At 38.1% G+C, this 15,662-nt stretch overlaps 1 protein-coding gene across 1 annotated transcript in view; it reads left to right on the forward strand.

Annotated features, from left to right (window-relative positions):
* The window catches only part of DLGAP2 (DLG associated protein 2), a gene marked incomplete at its 3' end in the record, with an annotated part of 379,588 nt that overhangs the window by 311,703 nt on the left and 52,223 nt on the right, over positions 1 to 15,662 (forward strand). Inside the window, exon 5 of the mRNA XM_080342897.1 lies at positions 1,976 to 2,187. Within this exon, the coding sequence (XP_080199023.1) occupies positions 1,976 to 2,187 (212 nt within the window). The remainder of the gene's footprint in view (positions 1 to 1,975; positions 2,188 to 15,662) is intronic.

Raw genomic sequence — 15,662 nt, forward strand, 5'->3', positions numbered from 1 at the left:
ACAGTCCTGCCAGCTGTATTTTATATATATTTATATCTATCTATATCTATATAGATATAGATATATCTATATCTATATCTATATAGATATAGATAGATATAGTAAATAGAAAAGCTTAAGAAAATATATTTAGTTTGTGTATTTTAGGAGTCTGGCTATTATAACTATCACGACATGTAAATACCTTTTACGTGTCCTAGAATCTTGAAAGTCCTTCCTCTGACATTAATCTCATACCTGCTAGGTCTTAGAAATGAAATGAGCATGATATATCACATTTACAGGCTTCAAGCTTGGCAAGATTTTTCATGCTCCCGTTCCAGTCACCATCCAAAGCTGAATAATATGAAAAGTTTATTTCTTTGCATGATCTAATCCGTATTTCATTTAGATTCATGCTCTGTCCTATGATTCGTATAAGAATATATCTCATAATTTTTTTCCTCTTAATATTTGTCTCTAACTTTTTTCTGATCTGTATGATCTGTTTCATCTCTTATCTGACTTCATCCTTAGTCTCTCTTTTTTCTCTCCTGAGCTTGTTTCTGTATTTTAATATCTCTTTCTTTACTTGTTCGCCCTCTTTTAAAACTCCATTTCCTCCTTAATCGCTTTTTGGGACTCAAAGTCTGTTCAGCTAGTGTGTGGCTAGTTCATGTATCTGGAAAGGGCAGTAAGGATGACAGGCAGACCATGGGAGTTATTTAAATCTGATCTCCAAGACTTCTAAAACCAATGGGAGCATTTGCTTCAGCTCCACAGTGAACTCTGTCTGTAGAAGGTCTCAAATACATTCTATTTGAAAGTCTTTATTAGACATCCTGCTTTGCAGAAACTCCTTAATATAAGCTTATATGGAAGTTCAGATTTATTGTACATTGGTAAACAATGCCATTATACTGTTTAATATATAGGAAGTCATCATGTTGATAAAGGATTTGATGTTGCCAAGTGCATCAGCCCTGGTCCACTGATGTATGCTGTCACATCTTTTTTTTTAACCATGAGTCATTACAATGGATTTCAGAGAACTGCTTATACCCTTTAAGTTAAGCAAATGTTTAAGTGTGTTTCTGGATTAGGACCAGAGGACTCAGCACCTTGGAAGATTAAACAAAAGGCAAATAATTAGCAAGACTGGCAGAGACATGTTTACTGAGGTAATCCATAAGTCTTAAAGAAAGGCTGGTTTCACTTTGGATTGGAAAACCTACTCCTGCTCAATTCTCTGCTAATTTGTGGTGCAAAGAGAGATCCACCCACCAGCTGTGGGTTATCCGACTACCAATCTCACTGACTGAAGAACCACCTCAGCTGCATGAAAGCAGCCTCAGCCAAACATATAAGTAATTAATTGGATATGTTCCTCAAACGTTACAGCCTGTATGAACCATTTTACAGTTTCTAAATATGACAGAAGACAAATTGCAACTTTTTTTTTTTTTCTCGCTGAAGTTTGCCCTAAATCAGAATCCTATCCATTTATGCCAAAACCACAGCTGAGTTTAACTTAAATACTTCATTCACCTTCCCAAAAAGTAGCCAAAGCTACATATGAGGAGAGCTGGTAAAAAACTGAAGTGCTCAGCTTTCAATTACTTTTAGGTCTGAGACACCTGATCAACTTACTGTTTATCAGCTGAAAAATCTGTGTGCAAACTTTTAAGAGGTTAAGCTAAGCTATTTCTTGCAATTTAGAGCATGTCTACAAATAGATATTGCAGCTCAGCCTACCACCCATGACCTGAGTGTTCCTTAGGTTACAACATCTATAAACTCAAGATTTCCAGTCCTGAAGTTGGCATTATTTTGCCATATCATTTGGGGAGCTTAGAAATTTCTTTCTAAGTGATCTGTTTCTGAAGAATAAAAAAATTTATGACTTGTCATTGTAAAATGAAAAATTGAAGGAAGTAATTAAGCATATGAAAGCCATAATGAACATTTCGCATGTGCGTTTTATGGTCTCTATTAGGTACCTCAGGACGAATGGGGAGGATACCCAGCTGGTGGGAAAGATGAAGAGATCCCCTGTAGAAGAATGAGAAGTGGGAGCTATATTAAGGCCATGGGAGATGAAGAAAGTGGAGACTCTGATACAAGCCCCAAGACATCACCAAAATTAACAGTTCGACCAGAGTCATTATTAAAATCCATTGGACAAAGACCACTGGGAGATCATCAAAAGTAGGTTTCACTATACCGTGTTATACATCTTTCTGAAAGTTGCTGTGACTTTGGTAATTTTTCCTTGTGTCTTACTGGTAGTAGTCAGTATCTATGAGAAAATATGATGCTATAGTTAAAAAGCTAACTTTTTTTGTCTTCATTTTAAATCAATTACAGTTTCTTGTGATTATTGGATGAAAAACTGTCATCTTCCCCCATTCATACCACAAACCTGCTACTTCAGGAAGACTGTATGTTTACTGAAGGAAATATATCCATGTTTTTATCAAAAGTTTAAAATTCTGAATATTTCTCTCCAGAGGAGCTTCTGTATAAGTCTTTGTTATTTCATTGTTTTCTCTGAAATAGAAAATATACTATTCTATACTAGGTATAATAACAGATATATAGTTCTGTCATATATTTGGCATCTTTTACTCTTTATTGGTAAAGTGCTTTTGTATCGGCTACCACTGTATCATACTCATTTAAACACATTGCTGGGTGTTTTGTTTTTCATACATACTACCTACAATATGGCCTATTAAATAACTAAGGCAAATTTTTAAACTATAGGAAAATATGTAGTTATATATGCTTTCTAATAGATCATTATTTTTCTCTCTGTTTTATCCCTTCAATATATCATTTTATTATTAAACGGTGAGTATAATTCTGAAGAAAGTTTCTTTCAAAGCAATAGCCTGATTTCAAATCTGCAGCTTCTATTAATCTGACTGGGTGTTAGAAAATTGATTTTTTTTGCCTGGGAGACATACATAAAATGAAGAAATTAAGAATGAAACCTTTGATCAAAGGTTGTTTATTGTTCTGTAGGTAAAACCATGCATAGTGTACCATAGTGACTCAGGTTTTCATAAAATAAAACAAAACAAAAACCTTAGGCAAAAATCCTTTTGGCTTAATTAAATTGAATTATTTAGCTTGCAGTCTTGAAGAAAACCATCAGCTTTGACTATTACTGGAAAGAATGGTTTATAACTATATGGTTTCATACAGCTTACTTACACATCTCTGTAGAGTCAATTCAGATGCACAAACAATGACGTTTGTACCATGGATTGCTGTTCTGAGATACAACAAAACAAGACTGGCAGGTCTCCACTCTCCATTAGCAGCTAAAATTCAGGCAGGATATCTTATGGCATCTCAAAAGGTGCCGGGGACCTGTTTTCAGGCAACCGAGCCTGAATCTGAGTCTGAAGGATTTGCTAGAATATTGGTTCCAATGATGAAAACATGGCCTATAACTTAAGTATTGCTGCCAGACCTGGACCTGGCTGAATTCCTAACATTAAAAAATTAACTCTTAATGACAAGAATTGGAAGCAACATTTGAATTTTTGATATCATTGTATCTGGGCTGAGTTTGGGGTTTGAGGCATCAGCTGGTTCAGTCCAAATTTGTGAAAAGCCCTGGGAAATAAAAAGATGGTTAATTTTCATCTTGTGAGTACGTGTCAGTGGGAGTAGAGGTCTTTCGGGATGAAGAGGCTTTAATTTTTCAGCCATGGTAGAGATATGTTGTGAATTCTTGTGTACTGGATTTTCTCACAAATGGTTCTGAAAGCTGTGAGTCCAGTAAAAGGGCAATTATCCTCATGGGACAATAAGCACTAAGGGAGGGTGATCTGATGTCTATGGCTTGTTAAGAGGGACCCTTCTGAAGGCAACAGGGGAAGAGGAGATAGTTGACTTTCTCAAACTTACACACATTGACCAGCTGTCTTACTGCTGGTAAATTAAACATTTCCAGAAAACAGACCTGAGTACAGAAACCTGACTATGTACACTGAGAAGGTTTTGTAGTGGCCCCTGGCAGACGTTGCCTGGGTCTATTAGCACTGTCCCAGCCACTGCCAGGCCATGTGCTGGGCATTGCTGTAGGCCAGGGATCATCCCCAGAAAGCAGTTTGGATGCAGCCATCCTGCTTTGTCATATCCATTCTAGTACCACAAACTGGAATCTTTTTGCACAGACAGTTCTAACTTTCCAAGTACTGAGATCAAATGAAATATGTTCTGTTCTTTGTTTTCGGCTATGGGTGGGCCTCTCACAAGTGAACATAGATAACAGCACAAATTTTCCATTGAGTGGCAGCTCTCAGTGCCTGTCCTAGACTTCCACAGTTTGTAAACAGATCCAGAGAGCATCTAGACATACCTATTCAAATAATAAGTTTCAAGAGAAAAACAAAACCAAAACAAAGCAAAACCAGAAAAACCCTACCTTTCTGATCTGTTAAATCCTGAAGGTAGGTGGTTATTAGATCAATACCAAATGTTGTGTCTTCTGTCAGTTTTCCTGGTATTGCAAATACACCACTCAAAATATAACTGATTAAAACACAAGTGTGATGCTAATGCGATATACTGGGGTTGACAGCTGTGCCTGTTCATGGTCCCAAAGGATTTAATGGCATAGTTACTGCTAACTGCAGTTCAAAAAGAAGGAAGTTTTTGTAATACTGTGAAATATTATTAGGGGATCTGTTAAGAATTTGTTGCAAACACTGCACTAGGAATAATTGAGCAGCCAGCCTGCTGCTGACAGATATCTTTTAAACCCTTGGTTTTGCCTTAAACTGAGGGGCAGCACCATGAATCTGCCAGCCTAGCATACACATTTTCTTCCAACGAACTTCAGGAAGAAATGTGGGAGCTATTCTGGTTCTTATATGTCTTTCTTGTGAAAAATCTTCAAATTTCAGCAGTCCCAAAACAGACAGAAAATTTCTCACAAGAATACAAAGTGCTCATCCTAAACCGGGATTTTCACCACAAACCATCTCCTCCCAATACCCCTCTGTCTCGCTGTCACTGTGGTTACTTTTTATGTCTGGCAAATTTCTGTGAGGATGTAGCAGGCAATGATGGTTATGGAGCCTTCCTTCCTCCTCTGGCATGGCTCAGTAATCCCCATTGCATGCCAAGTTCCCCTTGTACCGCTGGTCACACTGCTGAGCCAGAAGCCAAGGTTTTGAACATCACTCCTGCATGTATAGCAGGACTCAATAGCAGTTCTGGCATGTATTATGAGAAATTACATAATTCAAGATGTCAGCTGCATTAACTGGCTTTTTAGCTTGTTTACCAGGATGGAGGGAGAAAATGGACAGAAAGAAGATGGGGCTTATGCTTTCTTAGTCCTCTGCTTGGGTGACATGATAGCTTGGAACTGGAGTCTAACAGAGCACCAGTAGACCTGTAATAAAAACTGAATATTGATAGTTTCAGTGGTAAGAAAACATGATTGTCTGCAAAATGTATTTAGGTGGGTTTCATAAGAATAGATCCTGAACAGGATAAAATGAAAATTAGAAAAACATTCACTTAAGCTGCAACAGACCTTTGACATATGTGCATGTTTCTCTTCTGAGTTTTATCAGGCATTTTGCAAGGATTTTTTTCCCATTTAAATTGTGTTTCTACTTTGACAAAAGTATGCCCCTATTTGGTCAGTTTGTGTTGCTCAACGGCTCAGAAAATTGAATGTTAAAAATTCATAAACAATAAAAATGTATATTTGTACCTGAATAAAAAAAATGTGTTTGACAACATACAAATAAGTAAATGTAACTGAGTTAAGAGAAACATTCAAATTCTGAAATAATTTCTTTTAAGTCAGTCTTGGACAGGAATATAGTTTACATCCAGTGGGAATAAAAAAGCAGAGCAGGGTCTGCCACTGCTGTTTAACGCAGATGACAGAAGCAGGGCATATGCTCAACCTCTGCCGTCTGATCACCGCCTCTGTCAAAGTGCTGGCACAGCCAGTGTGGTCCCCAGCCCGTTTTCAGCCGTGGCCACCTGGCTCTCTTCTCCATAGTGCCCAGGCATATCTGAGGGACTAACCCTGTTGGATGCAGCCACCTTGTCTAGAGGATAAGAAAGTTCAACTGTACAGGCCAGTTGGCCAAAGGGTCAGATAATGGACCTAGCTTATTTCTGAGTATAGCTGTAGCCTAAGTCACTCAGATTTTGCTGGCTTTTTCAATAATTAAATGTGCCTAAATATCTACATTACTCACTGAAAATACATGCATTTCAATTTGTTCTTTGTGAATGCTGTTTCAAAAGATTAAGTAGTATGTTGCACTAGTTAGTCCTACAACATTAAGTCAAAGGCCAGTGTAATTTATTATTATTATTAAATTGCATTTGAGTGAAATATAATGCAATAAGGCTTGCCGTAGTGGAGACAGGACACGTACTTGAATCTGCTTCCTTTCCAACTTTTTGCTTTCTTGGAACAATGCCAGCAATCCCATTTATTGAGGAAATTATCTTGACTCCCAGCAGTCTCAGCAGAAAAAAATATTAAAGTTCTTAAATTATTTTTTTTATTTTGCATTACGGTTAGGCATACAAAGTCTTTTGCATGTCAGTTTTGGTATCCCATTACCAAATGTAGGTTTTCTGGAGGTGAAATGCAAGCCTGTTCAGTTCAGTCCATTGTTTTCTGCTGTTCTAGGATGCTACTGGGGATGGAGTTAAACTGTGTTGGAAGGCAGTTTGCAGAAGGTGGCTTGTAGAAGGTAGATAGCATGATGCTGGGTATTTTAATTCATAGTACAAGTCAAGAGAGCTGAAGAGTTTACAGAATTGGTAGCTGAAACAAAGATGTCTGTCCTTAATAAGTTTTGTGCAATCCTGTAAGAAAGACTGACCCACATTATTTGTAAGGATATCCTTCCAACCTAGTAAATGTCATTTCTCTCTATTTGTGACCAAAACAAGCAAAGCTGAGAGATGGAAGCATCACAGACACCAGGATTCAGAAAGGAAAACTGAAAAGAAAACAAGAATTTGGGACTATGTGATGGAAAAACAATTCCATTACTGAAGATATTGTTCCAGTTATTCAATGCTTCTCATTTTCAAGAAAAGAGTACTTAATATACCAATTATGTAAATGAACAGGATAGCTCTGTAGAAATATCAAGTTCCATTTTCAGTATCTCCTTTTTGAAGTGTTGTGAAAGATTCTGGAAACTGTCTAACCATTTAGTCAAAGTTAACTCACTCTTTTTGAAGATCATACCGGTATCACTCACGCAAATGAACAGTCGTGCTGTGCTGAAGTTTTCCATTATGTCCTGAAGTGACTCATGGGAAAACTAGATGCTGCAAACATGACAATGAAATAGGTTAAGCTACATTACAACAAAATCAGTGACAGCAATTTGTACTTTTGTTTTGCAAACTTCTAACGGCGGACTTTACCGTGGCAGCTTGTAGTCCAGACACCTTAAGCCGATGGGTGAGCAGACAAATAGTACAGAAATGTACTATTTCAATGAGGAAGGAAATCTGACATAGCACAAAGTATGGACTACCACAGTACAGTACCAGTGGTACTGTGATCTGTCTTGGCTGTATTCTTCATTTAACCCTTTGCCAGGTTTTGACCCCTGTATGGTTGTGTCTCAAAGTCTGAGTCACAGTCAGAAAAAAAGCAGCTGTACCTCTCAGGTGTTTAACACTTTTGCATTGGGTGTTCCTAAAGTCCATAACACACTTGAAGAGCACAATGCATGTCCATATTTCAGCCATTGTTCTTCACAGTCTAGTATCTCAATGCCAAACCCACTTTGTTCAGTAGTTTAAGCTAATAGGCCTAAGACAGACCTGAAATAGTTGGCATGTCTTCTGAGCTCATGGTACACCAGGTCAAAATAGTAACCTGAATTTAAAATGACCTTTCACTGCCCTTCCCCTTTTCAGAGGGAAAGATTGCATCTCTCCGTGGCCATACTAATTTATGCTGACTTAAAGAATATCTGGACTATGACCCAAGGCATGTCCATATGTTCTATTCTGAAGGCTCTATTACAGCAACAAAAAGTTGCCAAAGCAACGAGAAGATCTGACAGCACTTAACTGCCAGAGTCCTTGGCTCTCCAGAAATCAGGCTCCTCTATGACATGTGGGAAATCTCCATTTTAAAAAAAAAAAAAAAAAAAAAGAAGAAAAATTCTTACTGTTCGTAACCAGTTATGCTGACCACAGCACACTTACAACACGAGAAAGTGGAAAAAGAAATGAGAAGTTAGGAAGCACTGAATGAGACCAGACCTCTGTCTTTTCATCCCTCTTTTCCTAAGGGCAGTGCCAATGCCATTTCTTTTAGTGACAGGCATATTTGTTGTTATTTTTCTCCTGGGGAAAGTACACAGAGAGAAGTCTTGGTATTGCAGGCTGTAGATCAGTGTGCACATGGAGAAGAGTGGGTGTGCTGCAAAAAAATCATAGATTGAGAGTTTAAGCACAGCTTCGTTGTTGGAGGAATTAGTGTCCTATTTCAGTGCTATCCATTGCTGATTGCTGCCCACCACTGATGCAAGCCCTTTTTAAATTTTTTAGGGCAGACTTCAATTTACCATTAACTCTTCTTCTGCATTTCAAATTAGGAATGGTTTTGAAGCCTTTCCTGAGAAACCTTTTCAGTAGAGGAGATGAGGAAAAAAAAAAAAATCACTAGAAAAGTAGCCCTCATCTTTTAAATGCTTTTTATTTGTCTTTGGTTTTTCCTCGATCTTCTGAGTCTAAAAAGCCTCATTACACACTTCATTAGTAGCTTTCTGAGGTCCTATAGTGTAGTAGCATCTACTCAGAGTCTCTGAGGGATTAAATTGAAGATTTACTTAGGAGAGTTTGAGGGCTAATTGCAAAGCCTTATCAACCAATAATGCTATCAGTGCGCCACTGGCACAGCAATAGTGTCCTCTGCTGCAGTCAGTAAGATCTGGGTTAGATTAGTCCACAGGGTTAAGAGGGAATGCTGATGAAGGGCAGCCAGTCATCTGGCTACCTAAGAAGTATCTTTGATGGGGTCAGAAGACAGTCCCCATCCTTTCTTCTTTTGCAGAATAATAGGAAGTGCTGTTAAGCAGTGTTAGGCACCATGTTCTCTTAGAAGTAGCACAGTATGAAACCCAAGGAGCAATTGAGCCCAGATCTCCTGCCTCAATGTAGCGAATACCAGCTTTATGTTGTAGGGCTGAAGTGCATTACCCTGGATTAGGGATGGAAAGGGGATCCTAAAGCTCTGAACAAAGTGTGGAGTCTTCTCAGGAATAAACCAGGCTTTTGTCAGAAAGATGCAATTATGTGTGGATTGCAGTGAAACTACAGTAAGATTCAGTCCAGTCTTACAAGCACAAATACTGAGATCCAAGAGAAACTATGTTTCTAGTTTCTGGTGCCTGTTCATTCCTGCTTGCAACAGGAATGTTAGTTTTCCTTGGCATTTGAACAAGAGCTGCTTTTCTCATTTGTTTAGTTTTTAATAAAAACTGAGACTATAAGGTACGTGTGCAGAAACAAATCACTTCTCTTTTACAGGCAGGATTTTAAAATTAAGGTGCTTTTGGTTAAAAAGAAGAAATAATGTATATATTGTCACTTCTCTCAATTCTAGTCTATTTTTTCTTCAGAAATTATGTGGTCTCATTAATGTCTTCAACTTCAGTATGAAAAGGTCACTTGTTTGTGTAAGACCTGTTTGCTTTAATATATTTACATATATGTTTAAGTTAAGCTCATGCTCAGATGTTTTACTGAGTCTCGATGGTTTGTAGTCTATACTTGTTCTGCCTAATTATCATTTTTTTGCATGTATATGTGTATATGCACCAAAAGCAAATAAAAGGGAAAAAAAAAGTTAAAGAGCTTCCCATAGAAAATTATGAATACTTCAATTCCATAAAGGCATTTGGGAACATACATCCAATATTGGCATTCTGCTTAGATCCTCAGATCTATTTACTGAACTTCTGCATCATGCTTTAAATACCTCTTCAGTTTTTGCCATCACATCTGCCCGAGTTTTGTTGTTGCTGACCAGTTCACTGTCTGCTCTCCAGGGCAAGCTCAAAATAGGATACTGGGACAAGACTTTTAGGATTAGCCATATGTGCACATCTGTCACCTCTTACAAACAATAGCTCCGAGTTTAGATTTCCCACGTCAGACTTCTTTTATTACAAGCACATTCTGCATGATTTGGAGCACAGGCTTGATTGAGCCTATATCCTCTGTACCTTTGCAAGGAGTGATCAAACCACCAGACTGTTTAACTGTTCCAGATTATTTCCTCTCATTCTCTTCTGGTTCATGTTGTACAAAATCCCTAAATAGTTACTGACAAAAAAAAGGTTCTTTCCTACCAGTGATTAGTAGGCATTTCATAAGGACAGAAACAGCAATCTCCACCTTTTCCATAGCATATTCCCATAAATCAGATGTTCTATACTTTTCAGGCACCTTTTTTTAAAAAAGGCTATGGGTCAGTGGTGGAATATATAGGAATCTTAAAAAATTAATTTGGCCCAAATTCTCATATCTATCACTCATCAAAGAGAAGATCCAGTCTGGCAAAGATTAGAAAATAAATTCTTCACTACAGATAAATTCACCCAATTTATGTGTACTTTCAGGTTTTTTTTAAAGAAGTGGACTAACTGTGCTATTCCAGAGGAGGAAGAACTGAACTAACTGTGCTATTCCAAAGGAGGAATCAGACTTAATGTCTATACTCTGACTTCTCGAGCGGGCTGCGGGCGGGCACGTCTGTGCACCTTTGCAGAGCTCTATTGACTTCAGCAGGGATCCTCAGAGACACAGTGTGACTCGCAGCTGCTGTACAATGGCACTGCCAGCTAAGCTTAATCATTAGATTCCGGTCGATGAGTTATTTCGTGTGCCTACAAAGACATTGTTAAGATAGATCCAGATAGAGAAAAGAATATCCATTGAAATGCAAATCTCTCAATAAAATAGTTTTTGATAACTTATGCTACCTTGGTAATCTTAATGCACCTCCCCTTTAGGTGTCTAAGATGAATTCTTTTACAAATTCTATCTTCTTGTCACAGAATGATACTTCTGAATTGCATGTACTGATTTAAACAGAGGTGATTGTACTTTCTTTAATGTTCCCATTCATTCCCAGATTTTTGGACAAATGCAGGCATGATCATGCAAATAAAAAGGTACCATTTTAGAATATTGCAATTCCAAAAATTAATTTGATGGAAAATTGTCTTTCTTTATATCTGATGCTCCCTTAATAAACCTGATAGACCCATTCAGAGTCAGAAGGTAACTTTCTTACTGCAACTTTTAGGGGCCTGAGAAGACTTTGATTCACTTTTGTTGCCTTCTTGACCCAGGGTGCACTGGTGGCTGAACATTTGACAGAAAATAGGTGCTCTGGGGAGTGATTGCTATTTTCAATGTGAGTAGATCAAGGAATGACCTTGGCAAGTGTATGACATTTGCTGCATTGTTGGCATCATGTTCATTCTCTTTTAAGCAAAAGTATTATGTTTATGACAAAGTACATGTTACCAGTCACCTTTTAGAAAATAAAATACAGACAGTAAAAAAAGCAGAGAGAATTTAGGGGGTTTCTTTTTCATTTTGACTATGAATTATAGAATCATAGAATAGTTAGGGTTGGAAAAGACCTTTAAAATTCATCTATTTCAATACCTCTGAAATGAGCAGGGACATCTTCAACTAGATCAAGTTGTAAGCTGTAGAACCATGTCAGCCTCTAAATCTGGCATTTCAGGTTGCCCTAAAAGTGAAACCATGGTTTTTTTAAACTATGACACATACCTTTTCACCAAATGACAAAAGGATTTGTCTTCTACAGAACATGCAATGTTTCTATAAGTCACAGTACAGTACTGCATGTTTTAATTCTAGCTTACAGTAATACTCATCATGCAGCAATAAGAGGCTTCAGGAGACATGCAACAAACAATCCTGCGTGCTCACCAGCATCTGAACTCAGTGACAACAAAGCCTGGGCTGAATGCTGCACAAAGTGACAGACTTCGAGTGGTGTGAGGTGCCACGGTACAGACCACAGCTGGAACACCTCTAATCCCCCTAATACCTCTGCTGGAGTCATTGGGCTGCTTCAGACACAATCCATGGTTATATAAACTTCGCAAAAATTATATAAAACCATAGAATGCAGGAAAATCCCCAAATTTAGTTATTTACTGCCTTCAAAGTAAGCATCTTGCTCATTTTAAAAATACACAGTTAAGAGAGGAAGAAGTAGATGGCTGAATAATAGATGGCTAAAGATGAGAAAATAAGAGTCCTTCCCTTATCATTAGTTAGTGTTTGATTCCAGCTATTGGATTAGGTTACCTGATTGTTCCTTTCATTAAAACGTGTTCTAAGTAGCTCTCTAGTTTTACAAGTCTTCTGTTGCAATGGCATAAGTGGGGAAAAGATATGGAGACATAGATGTGGTCTTTCCTCTCCTGAAGTCTCTCGACAAACATCATCTAATGCATTTTGATTACAATATAAGTAAGCTTTTTCCTGCCTTTTTCCTGTACTGAATCCTGTTAAGGATGGCTACAAGACATGGCAAAACATGAATGAAATTTGTTTTCTGGAGTAAAAAGTGTAAAAATGCCATCCTTTTTGGTTTACCTTTTTTTTTTGGCATATCTTGTTGCTTGTAGGACTAAAGTAGTAGGTATTTTCCAGCAGTTATTTCCCCTCATTCTGCTCTTAAATTTCATTCTTGCTGAGGTGTGGGCAAGAACTGTTAGTTTGTAGAGGAAGGAGAAGAGCTTGTGCTTTTGTGGAAGCCAAGGTCCCCAGTGAGGGAGTAGGTGGCTGTAGCAGGGGTGAGCTGGACTCTGCTGACAGACAGAGCTGTTATGGGTACTTCTGAAATCTGCAATAGACAGAGTAGGATAAGTGGCCCAATTCTGGCTTCTGAGATGGTGTTTTTGAAGATCTTGAGCAGGACAACTGTGAGCTGGGTATTAAGGGGACTGTAGGGAGTGAGACAGATTAGGATCTGGCTTGGTCAGGAATGAAGGACAGCTATACTTGTGGGTTTTGGTAAATGTGACTTGTGGGGCTGGAGGCAGGGGCAGCTTTCATATGGGAGCAACAGAGCATATGAGGTTTGTATACAAAGGCCTGAGTCCTTGCAGAGTAGAGGTATGTAACAAAAGGGAAGCTGTGATGCAGGGCTTCTAGAAACTTCTAAACGGGAACTCTTTTTTTGGGGCAGCTGCCTCTTCCCTTATTCTTTATGTTTTGGTGTTGGAATATGCTACCTCTTTCCCATTCACTCTTTATCATGTTGATGTACTATCCCAGATATACGATGAGGTATGCTATCAGATATACTGTCGCAGAGAAGCATGTCATACTCTAGTTCACTTTATGTGGTTATAATACAATATTTTGTCCTCTTTGAATACTCACAGGCAATCTGTTGAGCTCTGAAAGTGCTGTTGCAAATTTAGGTGTCTTTGTTGGGAGTTCTAAAGCTTTGCTTTTAGAGCAGAGGTTCTCAAGAGCTTCAAAGTTGTTACATGGCACTGCCTTATTCCTAGAAGTTTCTCTAGGCATTGAGCCTTGCTTATAGGTAGGATACTTCTCATTAAATTTAAGACCTCTTCTAACTGCCCTGGACTGGTCCTAGCTAATGGAAGGGGAAAAGCAACCCTTGAGGACAAAACAAGCTTTTAAAAGGAAATCCATTCCTAGGACCTTGTTTATTTGGAAAAGCATATGGGAAGAAGACTGACATAGCAGTTTAATTTCTCCTATTAGTCTCATCCTCTTCCTCCTTTTTCATAGTACCGAGCTTTAGAGTCACTTCTTTGCTGTTAATATGTGTATTTGTGTGTGTTCCTGGAGGTGAACTGTCAAATGATCTCATGTGCTCATGCTTGTCTTGCCCCTCTTCAGTGATCAGCTGAGATATAAGATCATCTACTACGCTGTATAGAAGAAAATTATTTTATTTTAGCGAAGTGATAGAGCTGTGATGTTTTGGAAATTAACGTCAAGAATTTTGTTCCTTATAGATGGGGTAGATGTCATTGATAAGCCAACATTTACCCATGTCATGTATGGTGTGTGCTTTGTAGCATTGCTGACAAGCATGAAAGTTCGTTGAGAAACAGATAATGACATTTGAGGGCAACTTCCTTATGTAACTTTTGGGTCTATGCCATTTTGGTTCCGGATCATATTTATTGCGAGATCATAATTTTTACCATGCTTTGAGACATTTATTCCAGAAGATAAATTTGAGTGTATATCTTAGAAATGAAAATTAATCTTTATCAGGAAAATTCCAAAGTGTTCATCAAGCGGATGTGAAATTGCTTTTACGGACTAATATAGGTAACATTTCTTTTATTTTGCTACAGTCCCATGAATTGCTCTCTTATCATAAATGAAAAATTATTTAACTCTCAGGTAATGTCCGAACTCATCCATCAAAACTCAGCTGCTTAGCAGTACCATGGAATACTAGACTTCTTTCCCTAATAAGGTATAGCTGCAGAAATTGTTGATTGTATTTAGTGATAGCAATACCTCACAAAGATAATGAAATTCTCATTTGTCCCTGCTCATTGCAGGGGAGGCTGAACTAAATGACCTTTAAAGGTCCATTCCAACCCAAATTCTATGAAATACTAGTTGTTTAGCATTACTTAGTAAAGGAGACAGTTATTAGGAGGCTGTTTAAATTAATTCATTTTTAAGTATTTTATAAAATAATTTATTATTTCATTATATTGTTGCTATATTTTCTTAATGTGGCCCATGTTTTAATGAGAAAACCTCGAATATCTCTTTCAAAAACTGCTTCTGAACTCAGAATTCCAGATCTTACCACCTGATGACAAGCAAAAGGTCCAGGGGGGATTCATCTAGCTGTTTTGAGAAACACTAAATTAACAATACCTGACAGATTTAGTAAAGCATATGCAAAGAATCACAGAATCACACAAAGCAGGTGAGAGTCATCAGCCTGCTTGCTATAGAGGAAAGGAGGTTTAGTTACAGCAACTAAATATAGATGGGGAGGCTCTACACCTCTTCACCTTATCTTCATACCTGTGGGAACAAAAATATGCTGCTGCAGTTCTCATTTTAATCATCTGAAACGAAATTAGACCCACTATCACGCAGCTATCTTCATCTGCAAATCACTCAGGCTGTAATAACTTTATTGACCTCTGATCACATGCCTGCATCAGCCTCATACATTCTCATGTTGGTTTTAGCAGTTATAGCCTAGTTTCTATATAGTTTACCCCTGTCTTGAGGTTACAGAGATATTCTGTAGAAAGCACTGAGTAAAGACAGGAAGAAAAAAAAACAAGTTTGTCCTCCAGGGAAATTTACTTAGAATAAAAAAAAAAAAAAAAAGGTCTGCTTTGCACCAAAGTGAAAACAAATCCTGTCCTTTTTTTCTGGAGAAGAAGAAATCAGCCATTTTAGAGAAGCAGACAGCCCAGCCATGGGCTACTGAGGAGGCAAGGCTGTGACTACATTGACCTTGAGATGGCCAAACCAGGGAGAGCACATGGAAGTGCTCGATAATAGATGTCCCAGCTATAAATAAGTTTGGGAGGGAAGGTGGTTGGTCTATAAATCCCATCTGCTCTTGTGAGGGACCC

Source organism: Nesoenas mayeri, assembly GCF_963082525.1.
Source record: "Nesoenas mayeri genome assembly, chromosome: 3".
Taxonomy (NCBI): Eukaryota; Metazoa; Chordata; class Aves; order Columbiformes; family Columbidae; genus Nesoenas; species Nesoenas mayeri.